The 22,856-nt window shown below is 42.6% G+C and overlaps 1 protein-coding gene across 2 annotated transcripts in view; it reads right to left on the bottom strand.

Annotated features, from left to right (window-relative positions):
* The window catches only part of LOC118431325, a 69,812-nt gene that overhangs the window by 46,170 nt on the left and 786 nt on the right, over window positions 1-22,856 (bottom strand). Inside the window, exons 1-3 of one of the 2 annotated variants that reach the window (XM_035842446.1) lie at window positions 7,814-8,094; window positions 4,724-5,073; window positions 2,636-4,079 (exon numbers count right to left, since the gene is read on the bottom strand). In XM_035842446.1, coding sequence (XP_035698339.1) covers window positions 2,636-4,079; window positions 4,724-4,921 — 1,642 coding nt within the window. In that variant the 5' untranslated portion in view covers window positions 4,922-5,073; window positions 7,814-8,094. Of the gene's footprint in view, window positions 1-2,635; window positions 4,080-4,723; window positions 5,074-7,813; window positions 8,095-22,856 lie in introns of those variants that run through there. The other variant, XM_035842445.1, reaches the window with a different exon arrangement.

Here is a 22,856-nt window from a genome sequence, read left to right as displayed (position 1 = left end):
CTAACTTTCCGTTTACAGGGCCCCAAAGTATGTGTATTGTCTCAACAAAGGGCATTTTTGAGGTTTAAAACCAGCTTGGATTCCCCAGCAGGCCACGCGTCCATGCCGGTTGAGGAATTTCCTACCAAACTTCCCGTTGGTGCCTGGCTGTCTGGACCAACGGCAGCTTTTGGAACTTGGAAACAGGAATTAGACGAGCAAATGGCACAAAATGTCTGGTATGACAACAGAGTGATATCACGTCTGGTGATAACAGGCAGATACTGTGGTCTGGAATGGTACGGCTACGCATTGGGAACTATTCCTGTTACAAATCTCATTAAGGAACCCAAAATATCGCAAATTAGTTGGGAAAGGAGGAATGCATCCCGCAGTGTGGGAACCAAAACACTGCCGATTATACAGAATGAATAAAGAATAGACTCCTGGTGAATTATGTAGGGCGGATTATACAGCGGATTACCGGTTTCTGCATTACTCGAGAACGAGGGAAACTGTTTGCATGAGAAAACGATGAATGGATTGCTCATCAACAACTGTTGGTTTCATCTCCATAAGCTGTATTCATTGCCCCAATCACTCCCCATAGCCATTAAAATTCACAAGCAACAAATGACAGGCGTCAATCACCCGCATACAGCACCAACTCACAACCTGACCATACAGTGACCCGTGTAATTGATATAATTGATACTTTATATAACCGATATTCCTACTGACATGCCGACAAGTATCTTCCCCTTTTGGCATCGTGCTTCTCCAACATTTCTGGTTTCTAAGCAACAAGACTACGCAATCAGGGATAGCAAATGAAGTCCTGGGATGCCATTAACCCAAAGTGGGTTCCAAGCTGTTATAGTGGCTTGTTTTGATGCCCATTTTAAGAGCCCAGGGATCGAGAAAGCTACCCGTATATAGCTCGGCTTAGCTGAACCAAGCCACCTTTTCCTCCAGGAGATGTTTTGTAGGACAAAACACAGGTTTGGAGAGGTGAAGCAGGCACCAGCTGGCATGTGAGAGGGGTAATACAGTGTTCATTAGGTAGGACAGCAGTTAATCAGAGTGGTCCGCCCCTCCTGAGCACAGGGGCAATCACGAAAATGAAATTACACCAACAGCAAAAAGGTTGCCTCCAGCATGTATTCATCAATCAGAACCTGGATCACGTTGGTGGGCCTTTCTTCCTTTTTTTTCATGTCTTGTTCCCTTTCAATAAACATACAGATGATACAATACCAGTATAATCTGACAAGGGGGAGTTATGCCTAATTATGGATAATAGCAATTGACATCCTTCAATCTCATAGTACATGTATCAATATACCAACAAATTTCTTTAAATGTCCATTAGATTTTGTCTTCTTTAACCTCTCATACGACTTGGGAGGTAAATTTCTTTTTCAAAACAGCTTTCCTCACAAATTTGGTTCTTTGCACTATACAAAAGGGAATCTGGGTCAGATGACACCAGCTGCAGCTACTTTTCTGGTAAGAGCTGCATATAGACACGATAGATCTATAGCTGCGGCCCACAAATTATGCAAAAGATTCAGAGCAGTGCCTTTATATATAGCGACGAGGACTCGATCCTGACACTTAAACCTGTGTTAGAGTGTAAGAGCTTTTGTACAGTGCGCAGGAGCTGTCCCCAAGGGTAGACAAGGTGTTGAAAAGTTTCCCTAAACCTGAAAAGGCAACCTGTACACTCCCAGCATCCCTTGGGAAGGGGTAGGGTTTCCCTCTTGTCCAAACACTGTGCTGCTAAATACTGCTTTTACATGTTATGGGTCATTCTGAACAAAAATATGCCAGCGTCCACAGGGAGTCAGGGAGCAAGGTCAAGAGCAGGAAAGAAAAACGGCAACAACCTTCCATACATAGAGCTGCTACTTATTCCAAACAAACCTTTGAGAGGCCAAAGACAGAAGGAATGGAGAATTCTAAATATGGAACATATGAGAACAAACCACCAACTTTAAGTTTCATTTGAAGAAGGAGTTATTTTTAGTTGTAAGAGCTAAAATTAAAGGAATGAAATAATTGGTGTATATGATAACAAGATACGGAAACTGTCGTTTTGTTCAGGAAGACTACATTATGCAGTCAGGAAGTAACAGCAATGACTATAAAAAAGGGGACACAAAACACAGGAAATATGTGATGATTGCACAAGGACAGCGAGTGTCATCTCACGCCCACTCAAGCAGAACGAAAACTACTGCCAGTTGGCATGACAAAAACTACTGTCTGAAACTTTCTGTGGCCCAACAAGTATCCCTGGATACCGCAAGTGATATATGTGGACAAGAAGGCAGGAAATCAGTGATAATGTGGTTTTGCAAACACTTTTGTTGGCAAGAAAAAAGGGACGGCCACAAAGAATCCCAAAGAACTCCTACTTTTAGAACCCAAGCATTTACAATGTACTGGTACTGGTGATTTCATAAACATAAAGAGAGCAATTGAACAAAATGACCACCTGTGGGGCTAACTAGTCCCATTATTGTTTAACAGTGTCCTTCTCCATGTACTAGGAGCCAAAAGGTGCTAAACATATCAATGCAAAGTGTAACACAATAGAACAATAGCTTGCAACACCTTGAAACACAATAGAAGAAAACAATAGACACTTTACCTGGCTCCTCAGGTTCTCCAACTCCAATGTTTTCTTCTTCCTGGCCATCTTCCTCGTTCTCCCCCGAGATTCGCCGTGCGAGCTCAGGTGATATCTTCGCCCGGCGCTGATACCACTCCTGCTTCTTCTTCACGGTGATGTTGCTGGGGGATCGCGGAGGGGACAACACTGCCCTCGCATGAATCTCTCCAACCTTCCCCACCCTACCTCGACGTTGTAACACCGGTGATTCGGCCATGTCGGCAGGGGCACAAGAGGAGTCGCTCTGCCAGGTCTTGTCGCTCTTCCAAGTCCCGGACTCGTAATCAGCCCTGTCCTCGTTTGAGTAATCCTGGGGGTCATTCTGTGGGTCATCCTCATCAGTTCCTCCATCCATCACTGGTCCATTCTTCTTAATGAATCCGTTCGGCGTGTGGCCCTGTCCCTCCGACCATAGAGGCGCCGAGTTGTAGTCATCTTCATCAGACTCGTAGATGGGATTGTGCTCGACATAGGAGTCCCCCTGTATGTCGTCATCTCCCCACTCCTCGCGGTCCGAGGAAGATCTAGAGGAATGATGCTGTAAGGATTCTAGATGGTGGCTACGTAAAGAACGGTCTAGTTTGGTCCAGGTTAATGGAACTTCTGAAACACTTGCTTCCCCTTCAGGGCTTCCCCTTCCATCTTCTTCTTCTGGTTGTTCCTCGACTTCCTCTGCAGTGACTGGAGTTGTGCTTCCATCATCTGCAGCATCAGAAATGGCCCTTTGTTTAGCCCTTTCTTCTTCCTCCTTTTCCAACGAGTTCAAAAGAAGGTCATACGCTTGGTGGTATGCTTCATCTAGTTTTGTTCTGGCCACAGCCAAATCCAGACGTGTTAGTCGCTTTCCAGAACAGAGGGCTTCCTTGATTTTCTCCTTGTCCTTGCTTGGAGGGGGGGCAGGGGGAGTCTTGGTTGGTCTCATGCAGTCTTTGGGTATTTCCGGTAAGGGTTTCTCCTTGATCGATGGCGGATTGAATAGGAACTTCTCAAAATCAAAATCGTCTGATATTTGGTCCTTCTGGAAAGGAATGCGGCGCTTGTCCTCCAAGGAACTGGAACGTTCTGGGCGTTTCCCCTTCTGACGTCCTGAACTCTTTGGGCTTCTACTGATACGCTGTGATGCACTTCTTCTTGGCTTGTTAGGTGTTCTAGTTGGATTTTTATTTTCAACTGCTAATTGGTCCCCTTTAGCTATGCCGCCCTTTACGGGGAGCGTGGCGTACTTCTGTGTTGTAACATTCATAACTAGTCGGGTAGGAATCTGCATGATGGCTACAACTTCTGCTAACTTCATGTACGATACATCAACACTGTTCACGGTTAGAATTTCATCCCCGATTCGAAGCAGTCCATACCGATCCACCAAGCTCCCAGCCATAATTCTAGACACAAAGATTCCGTGGTCTCTGTCAAGTCCATTTCCCTACGGAGAAACAAAAAGAAAATCAGCAAAGACATAATGACAAAATCCTCAAACACCTATGCTAGAGTAAGCCATTGACTGAGCAGAATAACTGAATATTGATGTTTTCCAAGCTATCCCCCTGAGACTTCAAAATCAAACCCTCAAGGGTTTCAGTAGAGTGGTTCTAACCTGGAGTCCCAATAAATGGATTCAACATGTTGGTTGTGGTCCTTTTTTTTCGATGAATGACTATCTAATCTAGTGTGACGGTTAGAGGCTATGAACAGCACATGTGGAGATACCGACACCAATTTGACTTTTTCAAGAAGTCTTACATAACTGTTTCATTGCATTGTTGAAGGAAACTGTCCCAAAACGACAGTGCTCTTTGTTTGCTACATATAGTTCCAATTATTTGCAACATGTGTCCTTACTTATAAATGTGTACATTTTTCCAAGACATGGCCGTTAGTGTGAGCCGTTTTGTTTGTGTAAGTTACTGGGGAAGAGTACAATGAAGAAATCCCGCTGCTGTCCACAGGGGAGTAAACGAATTCATAAGTTGGCAAGAGTCTTCATCGGTCCCTCAAAACTAGGTCATCAAAAATGTAGGACAGGGCCGTTAGAAACTGTACACAAACACTATTCAAACGTAGTCTTACCTGTCTGATATAAAAGCCCAGCATTTCTCCCGGTGCTCTGGTGAGCTCTACCGTCCGGACCAGGGCAGTCCCGTCGGCGATGGGCCGCTCCTCGGCCCCGGCCACCCTCCGGAGACTCCCGTGGACCACACGGATAAACATGTTCTCTGGCAGGACCTCCGGGCGGCGTTTCCCCGGGCTCCCTCTCGGCTCCTGCATCGGGATCTGCCCGAGAAACGTCTCCTGCTCCACCTCGTGGATCTTCCGCAGGATCTCGTCGGGAATGGGCGGCGGGGGAGGCCGGGGAGGTGGAGAGTTGGCCGGGATGTCCTCGGTGCTGCCGTCCGCTCCCGCCCGCTCTCGGACCGGCTCTGTCATGGTAAAGCGGGTCGGGGTTAGCTCGAGCACACGGTAACACTACACCTCGCCAGTTTTAGCGCAAATTTCGTCCTCCGCCTCTCCATGCTATGCGGTCACGTATACGAGCAGAGGGAAACTATCATAGAGGAGAGGAAAGGCCGCAGGAAAACCCCCACGCTGGCTCCTCGCGCTCCGCGAGCTTACGGCAAATTTGGGCAATTTTCAATTCCGACTTGTTGATTTCCAAGCAGGTCAAAGGTCAACGAACGAAGGCCGAACCATTTGGTATTGTTGTTAGGGTTGGGAAAACTCAAGGGAGTGTCATCCAAAACAATACGGTATCATTTACATGTCAGCAAAACCATATTACCGAATTGTACAAGTCTGTAGCTCAAAGTTGCCAAAAGCTTCCAAGAGTTTTTAACAAGTGCCATGCAAGTCTGCTTCAGACAATTTATGTGTCTTTTTAATTGAGAAAATGACGATGAGAACAAAAAGGAGCATAGCAGAAAAGTTACGAGTGTAAAATGTTTCGTAGATCGCTTTGAGTTACACGTATGTGGAATTTTGTTCATAACTGTTACATACACATGGTCCAATAACATGAATAAATGATTACTAATTAGCCACGATTCTTTTGAAGTTGTCTTCTGTCGCATATTTTGGTTTACAACAAATAAATACCAAGTCACTTTATATCCAATAGGACAGAAGACTAAATGAAAACATGGGTGTCCTTATTCGACTGGACAGCAACTCTTGACGCCTATCAAATCGGACTAATATTTCATAAAACAAGCGCCAGCGATAGTTTCTCATTGACGCACTCTAGCGGGCAGATGTAGTACTGCATGCAGTCTGTGCCTGATGTCGTTGTCCCGGAAGTTGGGACATCGCGTGCGGTGGTGGTCACCTGGCGCGGATCGTGGTTTGTTTTGCGGTCACCTGTCCAGCTAGCGTCACATCTCAGCGATATCTCCTATCACGGCCACAAATCGGCAAGCTTTGATGCATTTCCTTCCAGGACCGACAGGAAACAAAAGCCCGGTCATTAGAATTAAGACAACTTTAATTTGGTTATCTGATTAGATAAGATGGAAAGGGAAAACGATTGCTGTGAAAAAGTAAAGACAACAACAACAGATGCTAACTAGACGTTTTTGTTCTGTTTTCCACAATACACTCACTGACACTGTGCCAATGGAATTTGTTTAAACAACACCTTCGGCTTTGGATTATAACAAATATGGCGGTTGGGACTTTGTGGATCTGACTCTGTAAGTCCCCTGCTAAAAACACACGCGACCTTTTGTGCGATTCTTTCACGATGAAATCTCCAACAATACTTGCTGAGATGCCACGCCTGGTGCCAAGGATTTGTAAGCTTGACAAAAGTATTAATTAGCATTTTTGCAGCATTTGGCGTGTAAATATTGACAAAACAACAGGAAATTCGCACCAAAACAAAATCTCATGATCTACCAGCAACTCGATATGAGAGAGCGGAAAAAGTTCTTGGTGACCATGGCTTTTGTTTGGTTTTACATACCAAGGATTATTCTACAGGTTATTCAAGCTCGGAGATTCAACCCTCGGACAAAGGAGCCGCAAGCACCAAACGTTAATCCGAGAAGAAACAATCCGGGATAGTGGGGGCTATTTTGGTACACACGGGTGAAATAGTGGTCAGAGAAACACGGACTGGGGTTGAGCAATGAACAATTTTATCCCTTTTGAGTTTTAGGCATTCGTACAGATAAAATTTTTTTTACACATTTCGATCAATGTCACATCTTGTATTTCTTAGTTTCTTTGTGAAATAATGGATCACTATGGCCATTTTCAAGATAGATCTAGTATTATGTTACAGCAAAAAAGTTGATACATTTGAATTATGAGATCAGAAAGAAAACTTCTTGTAGCCGCTTTTTCATATACTGCAACTTTGCAGGAGAGAAAAAACGACATACTATCCACATTTTAACTATTCGTGCGAATTTTCTATGGTACAAGCGGAGGGGCAACCACGTCCTTGGAAACATTTCGACCTTGTGACAAGTTTACCCAGCATGGGTTAGGGTGCTGCAAGGTCTTTCACATCTAGGCGAAGTTTTGACACATTCTCACCTCACGTCCCTACAGAACGTGACAGCTGCGTTCGTGGTAACACTATACCCAACTCCACACCGTGTTCGCGTGTCAAGCCAGGCACCTACGGCTTCAAGGAAGATTAAAAAATAATCTCAGCGCTGAGAAGAAGTTCTCAACAACACAAGACGATATTTCAGAGAAATCCCAGGATCTAAAACAGACATAATACAGAGTTACCTCATAAATCCGATATGGGTTTGTTTTAGCTTTTAATAAGATTGGGGTCTTTGTCACCAAGGCTTGGGGTCAGTGTCGAGCAATCTTTAAGGATTGTGCCGTAGGAGCGTCCTTGAACGGAATACCTCAACTTAGTTAGGTATCCAGTCACTCAGAGGTATCACTGGTACAAATTAGAAAATGCTTGACAAATTGAACGAAGCGCAGTGAACGTTATTCTACCCGTTTCTTGTCGTCCTGGGGGATATCTCGTCAGAACATGTGCGCTCGAGCGTATGAGAAGCGCTTCATAGGCATAAACTCTGAGACAAAAGACTCTCCATGATGGTTCGTTTAGAATTTTCAGACTCTCTCTATGGCCTAGATATTAAAGACCCATTAAATCGTACAGTATCTCCGGAATAAACGTAACTAAAAACTCACAAGGCTGGCGTGTCCTTGGCGAAGAATATACTCACAGTCACTGTCAACACAGACAGACGAGAACGCTAAGGTGTCCCGTCCAGTTTGGGAGGGAGTCTGGAATTCCCAAGCTGAAATTCCCAGATCTAGTCCATCACGGGACCCATCCCCAAGAAAAACGTCTTCACTCAACAACCTCCTCCGAGACAATAGCTTCATTTACAAGCAAAACAAACAAGGCGACGTGGTCTTTGTGGCTACCCGAGAGGGGCCAGTGAGTGACCGTCAGGCCGGCCGGTTTGGACAGACGGACAGCACGTGTGCTGGAATTCTTCTGGGGATCGCCAAAGTTTGCTCGGTCAATCACCCTAATTTGGCGGCGCGTTCAGGGAAGGAGGGGTCTTCTTTCTCCTTCGGCTCGGCACGTGAAAATTAAAACTCTACTCTTCTAATCTGAACTTTGTGGGGTAGAAAAAGGGAGTGGCTGAGATACACTCAGCGAATTTCCCAATAGAGACGGGAGTATTAGCTGATATTCCGAGAAGTGAAAGACTCGTCACGTGCTTTTCTAGGACTTTCTATTATCACGGACCAATAGTGTACATGTTCGTGTAATGGCTACATCGCCATTTGAAGAGTCTTTATCCTCCTTTTCTCAAGTTATAGTAACAAGGATATAATGTCTTTCATAGCAACAGGGGCTGGGGTGGCGGAGACAAAACTGTACATCTTTTGCTTTGAAACTGATCTTTAAAGAACCGAACTTAATCATGCCTTCTCCCCTCACAGTTAACCAAGCGACCCTTAATTAGGGCTCGGCAGCTGTCGGTATGGTAATGAAGGCACTGAATGACATGGGAAACCAAACACGACAAGATGGGGCTGGCGAAGCTTCAAAGTCGGGAGCGACAGCTTTTGAAGTGCCTAGTGTGATCAATACATCACTACTGACTGCTCATCACTCAGGCACTGTCAAGTGGGGGGCAGATATGCCGGGCCGTATGGCATAGGGAAACTTTTACAGTACAAAAAGTGTATCTTAAACTCTAGAGGATGTTGGGAGGAAGATCACAACATTATATATTGAACATACCTTATCCAATTTCTTCGACACATAATGACAGAAAAACAGGATAACGCTAAGGAATGTTATGAGCTCCCCTCTTAACATCTGCTTGAAGATCGGTATGCCTTACGACTTTGGCCATGTTGATTTGATTATATGGATGACATCCTCGCGCGCATCAATTTTCTGTCTTTTCCAAAGAACAAAAGTTTTGAACCTTACTTTAAATCGTACAAAGCAGCTGCCAAATGAGCCGTAAATTGCAAAACGTCATATATATAGAATGTTACCGTCAAAGAAAAAGATGCGAAAGAATGAAAATGAAGCACCTGTTTTCTTTGGCATGCGACATTCTGTGTGTTATGTCATTGTTCAACCTCCCTGACAACTTTTATTCCATAATCAAGGCTTTTGGGACCAAACTTTTTTTTATTCGCACGCTCGCATCAACTTTTTTCCAGAGGTAATGCTATCCATATAATCAAATCAACGTGGCCTTACAATGTGCGAGAGTTGAGGAAGTCGATTCAAAACGGGGGGCATTTGATCACATTGTCACGCCGTTTTGTAGACATGTATATTTTGTATAAAAAAGGTGTTGCAAGTAGATAACGATTATAAAGGTCCCATGCAGTATCACGAGGGAGGAAAGGCAGCAATTACATTCCAGGTCATTTAACTAAGATCACATGTCTGTTTAGTTGTAGAGATGCTTTACTGTATTCCAGTATACTAGTACCCGTGATGTTGAGCAGCGTAAAAAAAAAACAGGTCTCCATTCTTGAAGTTTAGTTCAGTGACGGTAGGTGGCGTTAATGAGTAATTCGTCTGGATACTTTTACTAGTACCTTGCCCGTGAGAAGGTCTCATTGATGAGTTTCTTCTTCCCATAGACTTCTATGTATTAATTCGTGGTTTAAATGGGCGCGTTCATAATGAAGCTACGTGAAATTTCAGCAGATTTTTCATTCTATGTCGAGCACATTTACCCTATATCGTGGGAAAAAATTGCCAATGTAAACTATACGTAGGAACTTTTTTTATAGCAATTACAAACTACGATTAGTCAATCCCCACAAAAGGCACTTTTTCGCTGCTATTGTACAACCGCACCACTCAGAACCCACGACTGTGTACCTCCGACCTAGCGCGCGGCTGCAAAACTTTACCTGCTAATTTCTTCAGTTACAAATAAGCTTTCACCAATCTAACTTTTGAGATCAGTTCCGCTGCCTAAAAGGGAATTTCTCACCGCTAAAAACATGCGTCCGTGCAGCCGTTCATTTTTGGCTCGGATCTCTTTTAGGGTACCCACTAGCGGAGTAATACATCAATGAGACCAGAAACGTACCACTGATGTGCATTGTTGTACTACTATATAATCATCCAAACCACGCGTCTAAAGAAAATAAATAACAGGACATTTTAGTACAAAAGTCTGCTGTTTGACATTTCAGAAATTAGCCATGGTGCATACAATAGAACCATTGGTATCGTCTATACATTAGATTGCGATTGCATCCAAGCTGAAGAATTACACCATCGGTTTCCTCTCAAATTCCGCGGCAATATAACTTGCGACACATACGTTAAGCAAGCCCCTTATTGAAAAACCAGTACGCTTTATACAAAATCAATGATTCAGTGGTGAGTGACAGGGCGCCGTGACCCCGGCTTGTGGCGGAGTCTACCGGGCCCTGTTTACAACTGTTACTTGTCAGGTGCGATCTGACTTAATCCAACAGGTCGATGGGAGATCAAAGGAAGCCGCTCGAACACCTGACAGCACCTGGCGGCCCTCCCTCGTAGCCTGGAGTCATCACCAGACCACCAACGTCTTCTCAGATTCCAAGGATAATGTATGGCGCTTGTTTGCTCTACAAGTTAAGACTTTTTATAATGCCCGATGCTCTCTAGATCTGTGACTCTACAATCTACATACAAAACAAACTGACACCGCAACAAGTTACAAATAAGTCATCTATGTTACAGTACAGTTACGTTTTGTATTCAGCTCAGGTAGGCAGACAACATTCCAGAGTATCTCATTTAAAAACTCGCAATCCGGTAGAAGATTTCAAACACCGTAAATGACATGTATTTCAAAAATTGCAGTTGAACGATTCTATTATCCACTCATATGTCCTGTGATCGATCGCAAACTGGGGGCATTCTCGGGATAATTGTGCGATTGTCGTATAAATGTAGCAAGCTACCTTGCTTGTCAATAGGCTATCTTCGATCCTGCTTGGCGGTTGATTTAGCCAGAGCCTACTTACAAATTCTTCGGCATCAAAATCGTGCGACGACCTTCGATTGACCACGCAAAATTTAACCAAAGCTGACCATGTTGTGTTGGCCCATTTGTTTGTATGTACCTAAAATGGCTGAATGAAAGTTGTCTACACGGACTTGAGGTGACGGACAACGGAATTTTTCACTACATGCTACAACGCAGAAGTACTGTAGTTCATTTGGAAGAGATGTAGCGAAACTAAGTGTAACCGTCGATCGATAGTCACGGTAAAGTGCAGAATAAGTGGCGAGGCTGGATTCGGAAAGAAATAATGGACTGTGTGCAGGGAGAACGATAATCTGATTTAGAAATATCGGATTTCAATGTCGCTTCAAAAGGTTGGAAATCTCTTGGTTCGATCTCTCAGAGGGTTAGAAACTGTCTGGAGGTTTAAAACAATTTGCATCCCCTTATTGAGTGGCCCTGCCCCCAATACACCAGCCTTAATTTCATAGAGTCGTTTCTTTATCAAAAGAAAAGGAAAACAAGGTGCCTTACATCTTTACAGATCAGTTATACATCGATATATCAAGGGACTTGCCTACCAAGGACGAAACGTTGACAGTTGAATGCTGGGTCACCTTGCTTTATCTCAGTCTAATCTCTAATGAACAAAGCACAACTGCGACGCAAGTGCCAAAGACTTTAAGAATCATTATCATGAACATTTTTGAATAGTCCATAGATCAGTCATTACAATCTCTACTGAGCTGAATAGGTTTTGGCCTGACCCGTTGGCTAACGTTATGTCCTAATTTCCGCGTGGTTTAGCCCGGGAGAACTTTAGCATCGCCGCAATTTTCTGCTATAGAGCCAGCTAGGCTCAGCAGATGGAGATTCAGTATAGAGATTTTATCTTGTAGATCTCTCTACAGCACTGCCGGCCAGGCGCAAAACGCAATTTTCTCTCTTAAAGTGAGACGAATCTTTTCACTGATTCGAGCCACCGAAGCGAACTGTAGTATCCGAAGGTACTAAGGCACTATCTGGGCCATTATCTAACTTTTCACTCCAAGTCCATCTCACGCCGGGGAACTTCTAAGAATCAAAGGAAGTAATGGATATGGAGAGAAGATTCCAGAGCAGGTGCTTTACTGTGATAAATCAAACCTACTTTTGTAGCTTCCCTGCAAGACAAGATTCAGCAACACAAAAGGCACGCTGAAAATAAGATGAATCTGTGAAGCCCCCAACATAAATCAACCTGCGTTCAATGAAAGATAATCATACAGGACGGCGGTGAAATATCATACCGCACTTACAGCAAGGCTCTTAGTGTATGGGACCACATAAACCACTGCTTTAAGCCCGTAAATTGCGGAGAAAGGGCCTCTTTCTTGCCTTATCGTTGAAAGCCACGATTCGAAGATGTGGTCCAAAATGTCAACGATACATCTCCACATGATATCCATTCTAGAGGCATTCACCCTGATGTCCGTACATGAAAAGTTTTGATAGATGCGCAGCGTTCTTCGATCCGGACTTTCAAAAGGATAAAATCGTGATTTGTCGCAGTGTTGGTAATGAGAATATGTCAGAGCTGGTTAAAATATATACATTTCCTCGAGTGCGCATCCTAGAATTTATGTACCATATATTTTTTTAAACAGGTTGAAGTACTGCAGCATAATTTAGATACAAAACAAGGATGATTTTTCTCTGTACAGTATTTCATATTTCGTTGTCGTAAATTAAGCAGAGTGCGCCATGTGGCTTACTTTAATTGGAACGTGAATCAAAGTTTGATTTACTTTCTTTCAGTTACGCTAAACTTTATGATTGTTAGTCATGCTGTTTTAAAATTAGTCTCGTTTACGTATAGTGGTCGTCCTAACCAGAAACGTGTGCGTCAAATTGTCCGTTTGAGGCCATTTTGTGGAACAGAGATACACTAGTAGTATACCATCATGTCTTACAGGGACAGCCCAGAGGAAAGATATAACAGGACTGAAAAACTTGCAAAACTCTTTACACCCACATAACTCCAAATGCAAGAAAGGGCATCTAGACTTTCTGGCAAGTACAATACCTACAAATTACCTCTATACTTTTGTTTCTTTAACTCCTGGGCAGAGCTAGTATCAAGGAATATGAAGTTTTCCATTTCAAATGGTCGGACTTAAAAGACAATAAAACCCACTGTATTCGTGGTTATCGGAGTGAGGCGCAGAGATGGTTTCCACCGGTGTAACGTGTCACCTCAACAGTTCCAGATGCTTGTACGATGTTGGAACACCGGTAATTACATTATTATGGACTTAATGGAATGATCAAGACGTAATTAAGGTTGGGTTTGAGAGTAATGGCTTGAGAACCGCGCAACGACTGGACTTCTTATCTTTATATCAAAACTAAAGCCTCCAGACGCCGTGAAGTGGTGATCAGAATACAAATCGGCACCGTCCAACTCCAACCTAACCTTGAACATGATGTTTCCATTATAGTTATTGTACAGCTGTTCTCATTTCTGTTATGTTATGTTGGGAAACAATTTGGTTAGTCAACAAATCAAGATTGATCAAAAGACTTTAGTGACTGAAATGTATAGTATTTAGCCTATTGTAGCGAATTTTGAAACACTTTACAATTGTAGTAATGTTCATTGGATCATGGGATTAGGTAGTTAAAATAAAAATACATATTATGATATGACTCAATGTAAGATAAGGTTGGCGTTATTCGTAATGTGATTTCTGTGAGGTCACACAAACTTCACAACATTGATAACTTCATTTGACGTCAATGATGTTTCAGCATGTCTGTTTCTCAGTGACTTGGTGCTTTTGTGGCAGATGCAAAAGACTTCGTTTGTTTGATTCAAAGCTTCTGCAGCTGCCTGTGTAGACAGATTTTGCTGTGTTTCTTTGCTTCCTTACATGTTGTATGCATGTATTCTCTTTTTGTTACTATGAACCAGTTCGTGTCTGAAATCAAGAATTGATCATACTATATTCAAAAAGTGCGTTTTTAGGGATTCATCGGAAAATAAGTCTCTCTCCTCAAAGAAAATATGTTTGGAGTAATTGTAAGATAATTTTAGTTCGTGGAAGGTCGGTGAATTAAACTACTTGCCTTGAAAGCCCACAGATACGCACACGTAATACGTACACTCAAGTGCCAACATCTTTGCTGACAACAAAATAGTATAGAGACATCAAACTTGTGAGGCGATAGAATGACTGCGTGTGTCGCGACGTCGATCGATGCGATAAAAGCGCGGCAACACGACCGGAGAGTTGCCAGCAAACGACCTTAGGTGATGGATGGAACAGGAAGGGCGGAGAAATTCCCGCCGAGACACCGATCGATGTGAGGTAATGAAGGCCGTCGGGCGCGGGGGCGTGTTGAGCCGTAAACCCCACAGAGACACCCCGTTATCTCCCCGAACCACCTTGAGTGCGACTTTGCTTCATATGCTCCACTTCGTCTCTAGAGAGTTGCAGCGCTCTTAAACTTTCTCACTGAATGCAAATGTGGGGAGAGAAGGCATAGTTTTCCCGGTCTGACTTCCAAGGTATAATACTAACATCCTGATCAAAAGTCAAGATTTGTCTAAAACCATAAGCCGTTCAGCAATTATTAAATCCCACATTTCACAGTATTAACATCCTATTGTTCACCAACCGTCACGGTCATTACAGAACCATTCTAATCTGCTCTACGGAGTTGCACTGTAAGGCGATGATGAACTCCGCGGATCGACCATCCTGCTGCAGTGAAAAGCAGGAGAAACAGATGGGGCGGAAAATCACCCACAATGAAAGGCTGATCCCCAAACGATTAGACGGACCGTTGCCGTGCTTATGGCGGGCCAGCACCCACTGGATGCCGAGATTGATTCGTCAGATTGCCCGTGACCACGTTTTACGGCCTTTTATTGTTATGGACGACATTCAGGCCGGTTTGCGACACAAGAGCGCATATTGCTTTGTGTTGGCGGTATCTACAAAATGCGAGGTCACCCGAGTTTTCAATTAACCTGGCCAACAAGAGCAAACTATTCTATCACTATTGTTGTATTAATCTTAATGAATGTCAAATCGTGTCGCACTAATCAAATCGTATGGGTACAAATATGGATACAGATAAGTAACATGAATCATATTTTGTTATAGGATGGCTATAATGTTGAAATCGTACATTTGTATTAGTGAACCCAGCATTCAGCACCACGGACAGGGATAGTCAGTTAAACTGTTATTTGGTTCAGAAGCATTAGTATGAGCGTTAGTATAACCGTATTTAGGGACAGATTCGTAAATGTAACGTTGAATGTTTTGGGGACACACTTTGAAGTGCTAATGGCCTGTGTTAGTGTAAGCGTTACCTTGTGACCGAACAGTAGTGTCTGTGTTAATGTTATTCCATATACATGTAATGGGACAAATGTGTTAGTGTGAATGGTACAAGCACCGTCCTACTAACGTTAACCCTTTCAACCACCAAAGACGGCACAATAGTAAATTCAGAGAGCATGCCCATGGGCGTCGTTTTCGCAGAATTACAAGAGACTTGGTCGACAGCAATAGTGGGGTCATTATTCAGCACCAAGGACAGTACCGAATGCATGAGTTGTGGTTTCAGGAACAGTACCGGTACCGCGGATGCATTGTAAGACTTACCGTGACCTATAGACGACCTCGCGAGTAACTTCCTTCACATAGTCCCAACAAATGGCACCGTGGCGCCATTACCGTCCCGATAGCCGTTTCAGTCGGCGGCACATCGCAGTTGGGGTGAATGGCGGCACAGGCAGGGTCAAGGCAAATGTAATGGTATCTCACAGGCATTCAGTTGGATTGGAGTTTGAGCGAAAGCTATTTATCTATATAGTCTCTATGTACTGTTCCTACCATGTGGCTATCTCAGCCGCTTTGAAATGTTGTACTTGAGCGTTATCTCATCTTGCAGCCAGCACATGACCTGAAGCTATAGGATATGTTCAAAGCCGTGTTCCTCTAACCATCTAAATTGAAATCACAAAACTTGATGTTCCGCTAATAGTGTATTCAATCTGAAAAGGAGTAGTTGAGATGGCAACTGAAATGAAGTGTGTGTGTGTGTGTGTGCGTGTGTGTGTGTGTGTGTGTGTGTGTGTGTGTGCGTGTGCGTGTGTGTGTGTGTGTGTGTGTGTGTGTGTGTGTGTGTGTGTGTGCGTGTGAGTATGTGCATGTGTGTGTACGTGTGTGTATATGAATGTGTCTGTGTCTGTATGTACGTGTCTGCATGTTTGTATCTGCGATATATCAGTATCGGACAAACAGCTGTGATTTAAGTATTCTTCAGAGGGTGTTAAAGAGAAAGCCTTTCTTTTATCTTTTCTAAAGGAAAAACAGGAACTTCACTTAGTGTATTCCATGACGGTCTGCAAATGCATAAATCATGCTTCATCGCAAAAACACCTAAAACACTCTAGAGTTGTAACCTTATGCTCTACCGGAAGTTGGTTAAGCCACTTTAAGTCAATCTCCTGAAAATAAATGACTTGAGTCGATCAAAGAGTCACTTACGCCACTTTTGATGTCGTCTGTGTTTAATGGGCCATGGGTTTACAATTCTCGCGGGGCGGAGCATGGGAGCGGCGGGGAGAGCCGCTGAAATATGGGGCAGATCGATAATGCAGACATCTACAAACAAGTTTCAAAGAAGATATATCTGTGCTTGAGACATAAACCAGCACAAAATTGCTAGCTTGCCATAGTGCTAAGATATTTGTTTTACCAAAGTTCACATAAACAATACCATTCGATTCCCCTCAAGCGTAGCTTATTTTGTTTGTGATTAAGAACAAGGTGACCGACGTGGAACGATCCCCAAATGATCTTCGTTCGCGAAGTCTAGCCAAGAAGGAGAACAGGGTAATAACGATATGAATGAAAACATAAGTGTGTTCTTGGGATCATAGTTCTGACTTCCAAGAGTTCATTGACCGACCACTTCTATTCCTAGACCCTCGCGGCAATGTCAGAAGTGAAGGCATGCGCAGGAAACCAGAGAAAGGAACGTTTCCTGTTGTGCAGTTAGTAGAACCGCCGTTTCTTGAATATAAACAAGGTTGTTATCCACCTAAAGCAGCCTGCGTAATGGTTTGTTATCGGTCTCTGAGGGGCAGCGGTAGCGGTAATGGGCGCCAGGAGCCCCGAGGGGGTACAGAGGAGTTAACGGTAGACGGAAGCCGGGATTTTTAATGGCAGGTACCTGTGTGCCCGAGGAGACCGAGAGTGCGGTGGGTGGTGAGAGATGGGCACACTTATTTGTTGATACAGCAATATGCCGTCGGCAGATAGCATCACTCCATCTTACCCACAGTTCGATTTCCTGTGCTCTCTTTCATCGGAATTTTTCACACGGTGTATTTGATACAACAATGAACAAAGCGTATTTGTATACTAGTACTTTCTCACTATTTCGCTAGGGTACAAACAGGTTTTAGATAAATACTCTTGAGGGCGAACACAAACCAATGTAACAAAGACGTACAGAATTCCAGTTCAACACAAATATATAGAATTGTTTAGAGAATATGATGCAATAAAGATAGATGAAACTAACATCATGTTAACATCTGATGCATGACGTTAGTTATAGAAATTAATGGGAAATAACGGATGTCGTTTACTAACAATAATGAAAATGTATTATTTATTTCACTATTAGCTTCAATCGCCACAGTAATACATCAACGAGCTAATATTACATCAAAATCACCCATTTCTATGCACATATTGTGCTTTTAAGCTTTTAAAAGCAGTCAAAGCTCTTTTTATCTTTTGTGCGCTTTGTTCGCATAGTCCATAAAAAGAGAGATGATGGACTGTTTTAGTGAACATATTTTACAGCTAATGTTTTGTTAGTGTTTTGCTGTCGTGTCGTCCGATAAACGTTAAGTTGTAGCTGATGACCTTGTTGAAAAATATCCATCTTTTGGTGCTGAAGGGCATTTACAGATGTTATAGTGGTTATCAAACAAATGCACAGACAATCGTTGTTATCCGTCTTCTGCGAATTTACGATCACGGTTGCAATTCATTTTGATGATAACGTTTTATGGGGAAGCGAGTACGTCTTCTAGCAACTTCTTAGACGAAGAGACTTAGAGAAGTTTCTTCCAGAAAGTTTTTTTCTGCAAAAAGTTTCACTGCTTAAACTTCTCAACACGCCCACGGCACCAGAAATGACGTGGCGTCCCACACCCCCTTGGCGTTGCTGACGCGTGTACGGGAGAGTAAATTGCCTTAAGTGGTGATTCTGACGTTTTCAAGGGGAAAAATAGACCACGTCCTGGGTGAAATGTGCGGCACGTAACGTAGGGAGACTTTTTAATGGTACAGTTTACGATAAAGAACGTCTAATAATAGTATTTACAGACAGTAACGTATGATATCACAGTATTGGAAAAATATATGTACGTGGAAACACAGACTCACCCAACACAGAGCTTCCATTTTTCATGGAGGTAATAACTGTAAGAAGGCGGTTGGATACAATCAAAATCGTTAATATTAACGATAATGAACTTCTAGAAAAATACAATAATTAATGCTAGATCAGACTAACTCTAATTCAACCCATATTATGTTTCATTTAATTTTCGTTACTTCCTTGTCCTTTAATCTTTCTTATTACTTTTTATTTTGATTTCGGTTGTTTTATTTCATCTTATATCATTTTGCTTTATTTCCTTTCAAATCTATGTGTAGGTTCCTGAGATTGAATACGGAGATATTTTTTTATTGCCACATAAAGCTCTAGCGTACAGATATCAAAAAATCTTCTCAATTTCTCCAGCTTCCCCGCGGCACAGATATTTATTTTCCTGTGTCCCACTTTTCTGTTTTTCGGTGAAACAAACTTTCAAATTTCCACAGGGCAAGGATCTTATCTCAACACAGTCGACCATCAGCGTTTTTTTTTTTTACAAATGGAAGGAAAAAGAATCACTGCCCTCAGGCTGGTAGAATATATGTCTCCTTTCATCTGTTTGAATGTCTGGGTTCTGGCGGTATCAGTATTGTGTACCTGGCGGCTTTAATAACTACATACGATAAAAGTAGAGACATCCTATATCCTGTGATTCAAAAGACTGAAGTGCTGTCAAGTTGCGTTCCTCGAAGTTATGATTATCCTAACGTCCGGGTTGGTTTGAAAGAAATTAAAGCAAATTTTGATGGTCCTGGTAGAAATACTGTTGTATTTCATTGCAGAAAACATAAAAACACCTGGGCTATTTTAGAGAATCAATGCCGTTCAAATACATGACCTTACCTAATACGTTAGCATAAAAGACATCTTACCCAAGAGAGTGGAGTTTGTTGGTTATCATGCTCACAAGACACGTGCATGATTTAAGAAAGTGTTGACATCATCTTCATCATAACAATGATCTTCGACATATGGAGGGTGTTTAATATCACAGTAAGGGGTGGTGATTATGGGTTCCATTGCAGAAGACATATAGTATAACTTAGAATCAGAAGTGGTCTCCGGTAGCTCTTTATGGCGATGAGCCGCAGACGGATGATCCATATACATACAAGACATATGTAGTACATCTTCCCTCATGACCCGTGTCCGCCATATTTGTCTTCAATTTGTACCACTAGGACCCCTGTGCAGTGGAAGTATAGCCGATGGTGATACAATACTGGTAAAACAAATAGAAGGCAAAACGCCTTTTGAATAATTGACGGCCTAGTTTGTACGCTTGGATGTCTGTACACCAATTTCAATCCAAGCAGATCCTACGGGGCTATAAGATAGTATCAAAGCTGGCCAAGGGGTACCCCGGTATAGCCGGCCAAAGGGATATCAGACGAGTAGCATACACACTCCTAGGCCGGCTTCTCTCCTTTGCCAGCTTTTGAGAGTATCTGATGCTACCGTAGGATCTGCTTGGCGATTAAATTTGAATCGTTCTGATGAAAATGGCAATTTTTCTATACGTTTTCCTGGCGTACAATCCATTTTGATACGTTTGTGCTGTTAGACGTTATGTCACGACCCTGCCACTAATTAACAAAAGCAGGCAGGACAAAGATTTGATATTATATAGCAATGCAGTGTGTGGAAGAATGCATCGGAAAAAATATGGACATCCCGCTACAGCACGGTACCTTTATAGCTGAGCTGGAAGGGCGTATGGCTGATGTTGTATTTCAGTTAGCAGTTGTTCAATATTTTGAATCGGCCTTGACTGACACGGTTTTGACTTATCGACTTTGTGGTCACTTCACACAAACAGCCGCTATTGAAGGCTGATAAAACCTCGCATAAAACTCGCAGGACTGTAAGAACTGATGAACACGCCTGTCGAGTATATAGGAATGTATTACACCATGTAGAATCGATGTCCGGGCCCGTCGTGGTGCGTCGCCGGTACGTTTTCATCACTTCACGCCTGGCTCGTGATTTAACGGTCCGTTGACGTAACATCATCGGGATTTATACTCTAACATTTCCACGGAACTTCCCATGGCATCAGTATGACGATATCCTCTCCTTTTCAGGACCGACGGGATATTCCGCTCATATCTATTTATGCAAAAACCAGCCAACGGCAATTCTCTTTCATGTACAGATGTCCCACAGTTTGGAACAAAGTGAATAAGACATTAAAGTTGAGTCCCTCTTTTGCTACATTCAATAGTCACACAGAAGCTGATTTTATTAATAATCGTATATTTCCTTAATTCGTTTACACTTCCTTGTTTACAACTGGTAACTTTCAATTTGTATTTTAGATCCATACATTATTACCCACGTTGTAGTGATTTATTTAGTGTAATTACATGTTTTCATTTCTTATAATAAGTTAGTACTAGTAAAGGGAGGCCTTCGTATAAGCAGAAGCTTTTGGCCTCCCTTGCACTATTATGGTCCTTAAAGATTTCATCCTCATGTATTGATTTTTTTTAGTGCAAAACAAATAAACAATGACAATAATCTCAAAAACAGCTCTCGCTCCTTTATTCTATATTTCAAAATTATCATATGGAGTTTTGTATTACGTATTGTCTTTATCAAATTTTTCAATATTCCTGTTTCCAATGACTTTGCCCCAGATCCCATTACATAACAAACATATTGTCATCTTTATTCGAAACACACGACCTTATCATCTGGGGTACACTACTCTGGGGACGAGTGACATTTCAAATCCAACATCAATTTTCCTTCTCGGGACTCATTTAGGATTTCGCAGAAATCGTTACGATCTTTGTTGGATAACCCCGTATACGTGACACGATTTCAGAACTAGCATACGTGTATCAATGACGTATGGAGTTGCATATATATGCATATGATATGGATGCCTGTGGTCGTTTGGGATAAGCTCTGATTCCCCTGAGAAATGAGCGACAAAACAAGCCCGAATTACCGAATCCCTGTACAGACATAACGGCAATTATTCTACTTACTGCGCCGCGAGCTCGAATTCTAGGACGCAGAACGGAGTGCTTTACTAATTGGATAGACGACATGGTTTTTGTTTGTTTACACCGGTTGGAACAGTTCCTCAGAGTCGTACGAAGCAACATTTTACAGCCACTGTTCATGCGAACTCACGCCTTGACACTAAAGCGCAACCACGCGTGCATAGAGGTTATGTTGTAAAGTATCAACTAAGGACGCTTGAAGGTCTCACCCAACGAGCTTTTCTCGCCATTAGTAGCGAGCGCTTTCACCATTTATGACTAGTTCTTGCTTCATTATAGCTTTTAAAGGCTAAGAAAGGATGATCCAACGCAAAAGAAAGACTGTTTAGAATCATAAATGTTTGTATTAAGTACAATGAACACACACATTCGTTTGTGTTGTAATCAGAGCCCTAAAGGCGTCAAAAGCTACCGCCGGTAACACGGAATCACTTTTACATCCCAAAATCGTTTTCTCTTTTTTCCTGGGGGTCTTTCATCTTTCATCCCCGCATTAAGAGTAATTGGTTCGCCGTTGATTAAGCAGGGGCATTACAGCGAGAATGGGGGCGAGCATTTCTACTCATCTTTTAAGTAGCAGAAAAGCAAATAAAGCCAAGAGTAGAAAATCTAGAATATCTCCTTATAGCACACTGTTGGGAGTAGGAATCGTACGTACATGTAGGTTATATTTAAATGTAAGCTTTTCAGATGTGAAATTAGCAAAAGAAAGAGTCCAGTGAATACGGCTGGATGGCGCACACACATTAGGCGCATTGAATGCACCATTCCAGTACCGTGGTTGTAATGTCGGGGTCAGTCATGTATGAAAATGCCATTAGTTCGTCTGGACCCCACATTTTGGCGACGTTACAAACTCGTTAAAACAACGGCACGGTGAGCGAGAAGACAGTGCGAGCTAGACAGTTAATCAAAGCTGTTTGCTAACCACTGGAATCGTACAGCTTTACATGTCGCTGGTTCAAGAAAGGGAACGTACATCAGTAATAATAATATATTACGTATGACGCGTGTGCGTTAGAAAAAAAGATTAGAAATGACACGTCGACCTTGTCCATGGCGTAATGCAATGTATATTCACGCGGCGTATCAATTTGCACTTGAGCCTTGCTTGGCTACCAATTATTCAAATTGCTCGTGGAAGAAACAGATCACATGGTGCCGGTTTATTTATGGCACGATGGCTTGTTCATGGGTTGATGGGCAAATAATGATAATGAATGAAACACTGGAAGTGGTGATGGCGGGGTGTGAAAAAATGTATGA

Source organism: Branchiostoma floridae, chromosome 15, assembly GCF_000003815.2.
Source record: "Branchiostoma floridae strain S238N-H82 chromosome 15, Bfl_VNyyK, whole genome shotgun sequence".
Taxonomy (NCBI): domain Eukaryota; kingdom Metazoa; phylum Chordata; class Leptocardii; order Amphioxiformes; family Branchiostomatidae; genus Branchiostoma; species Branchiostoma floridae.
Note: the sequence above shows the minus strand (reverse complement) of the source record. Positions and strands in the feature narration are given on the sequence as shown.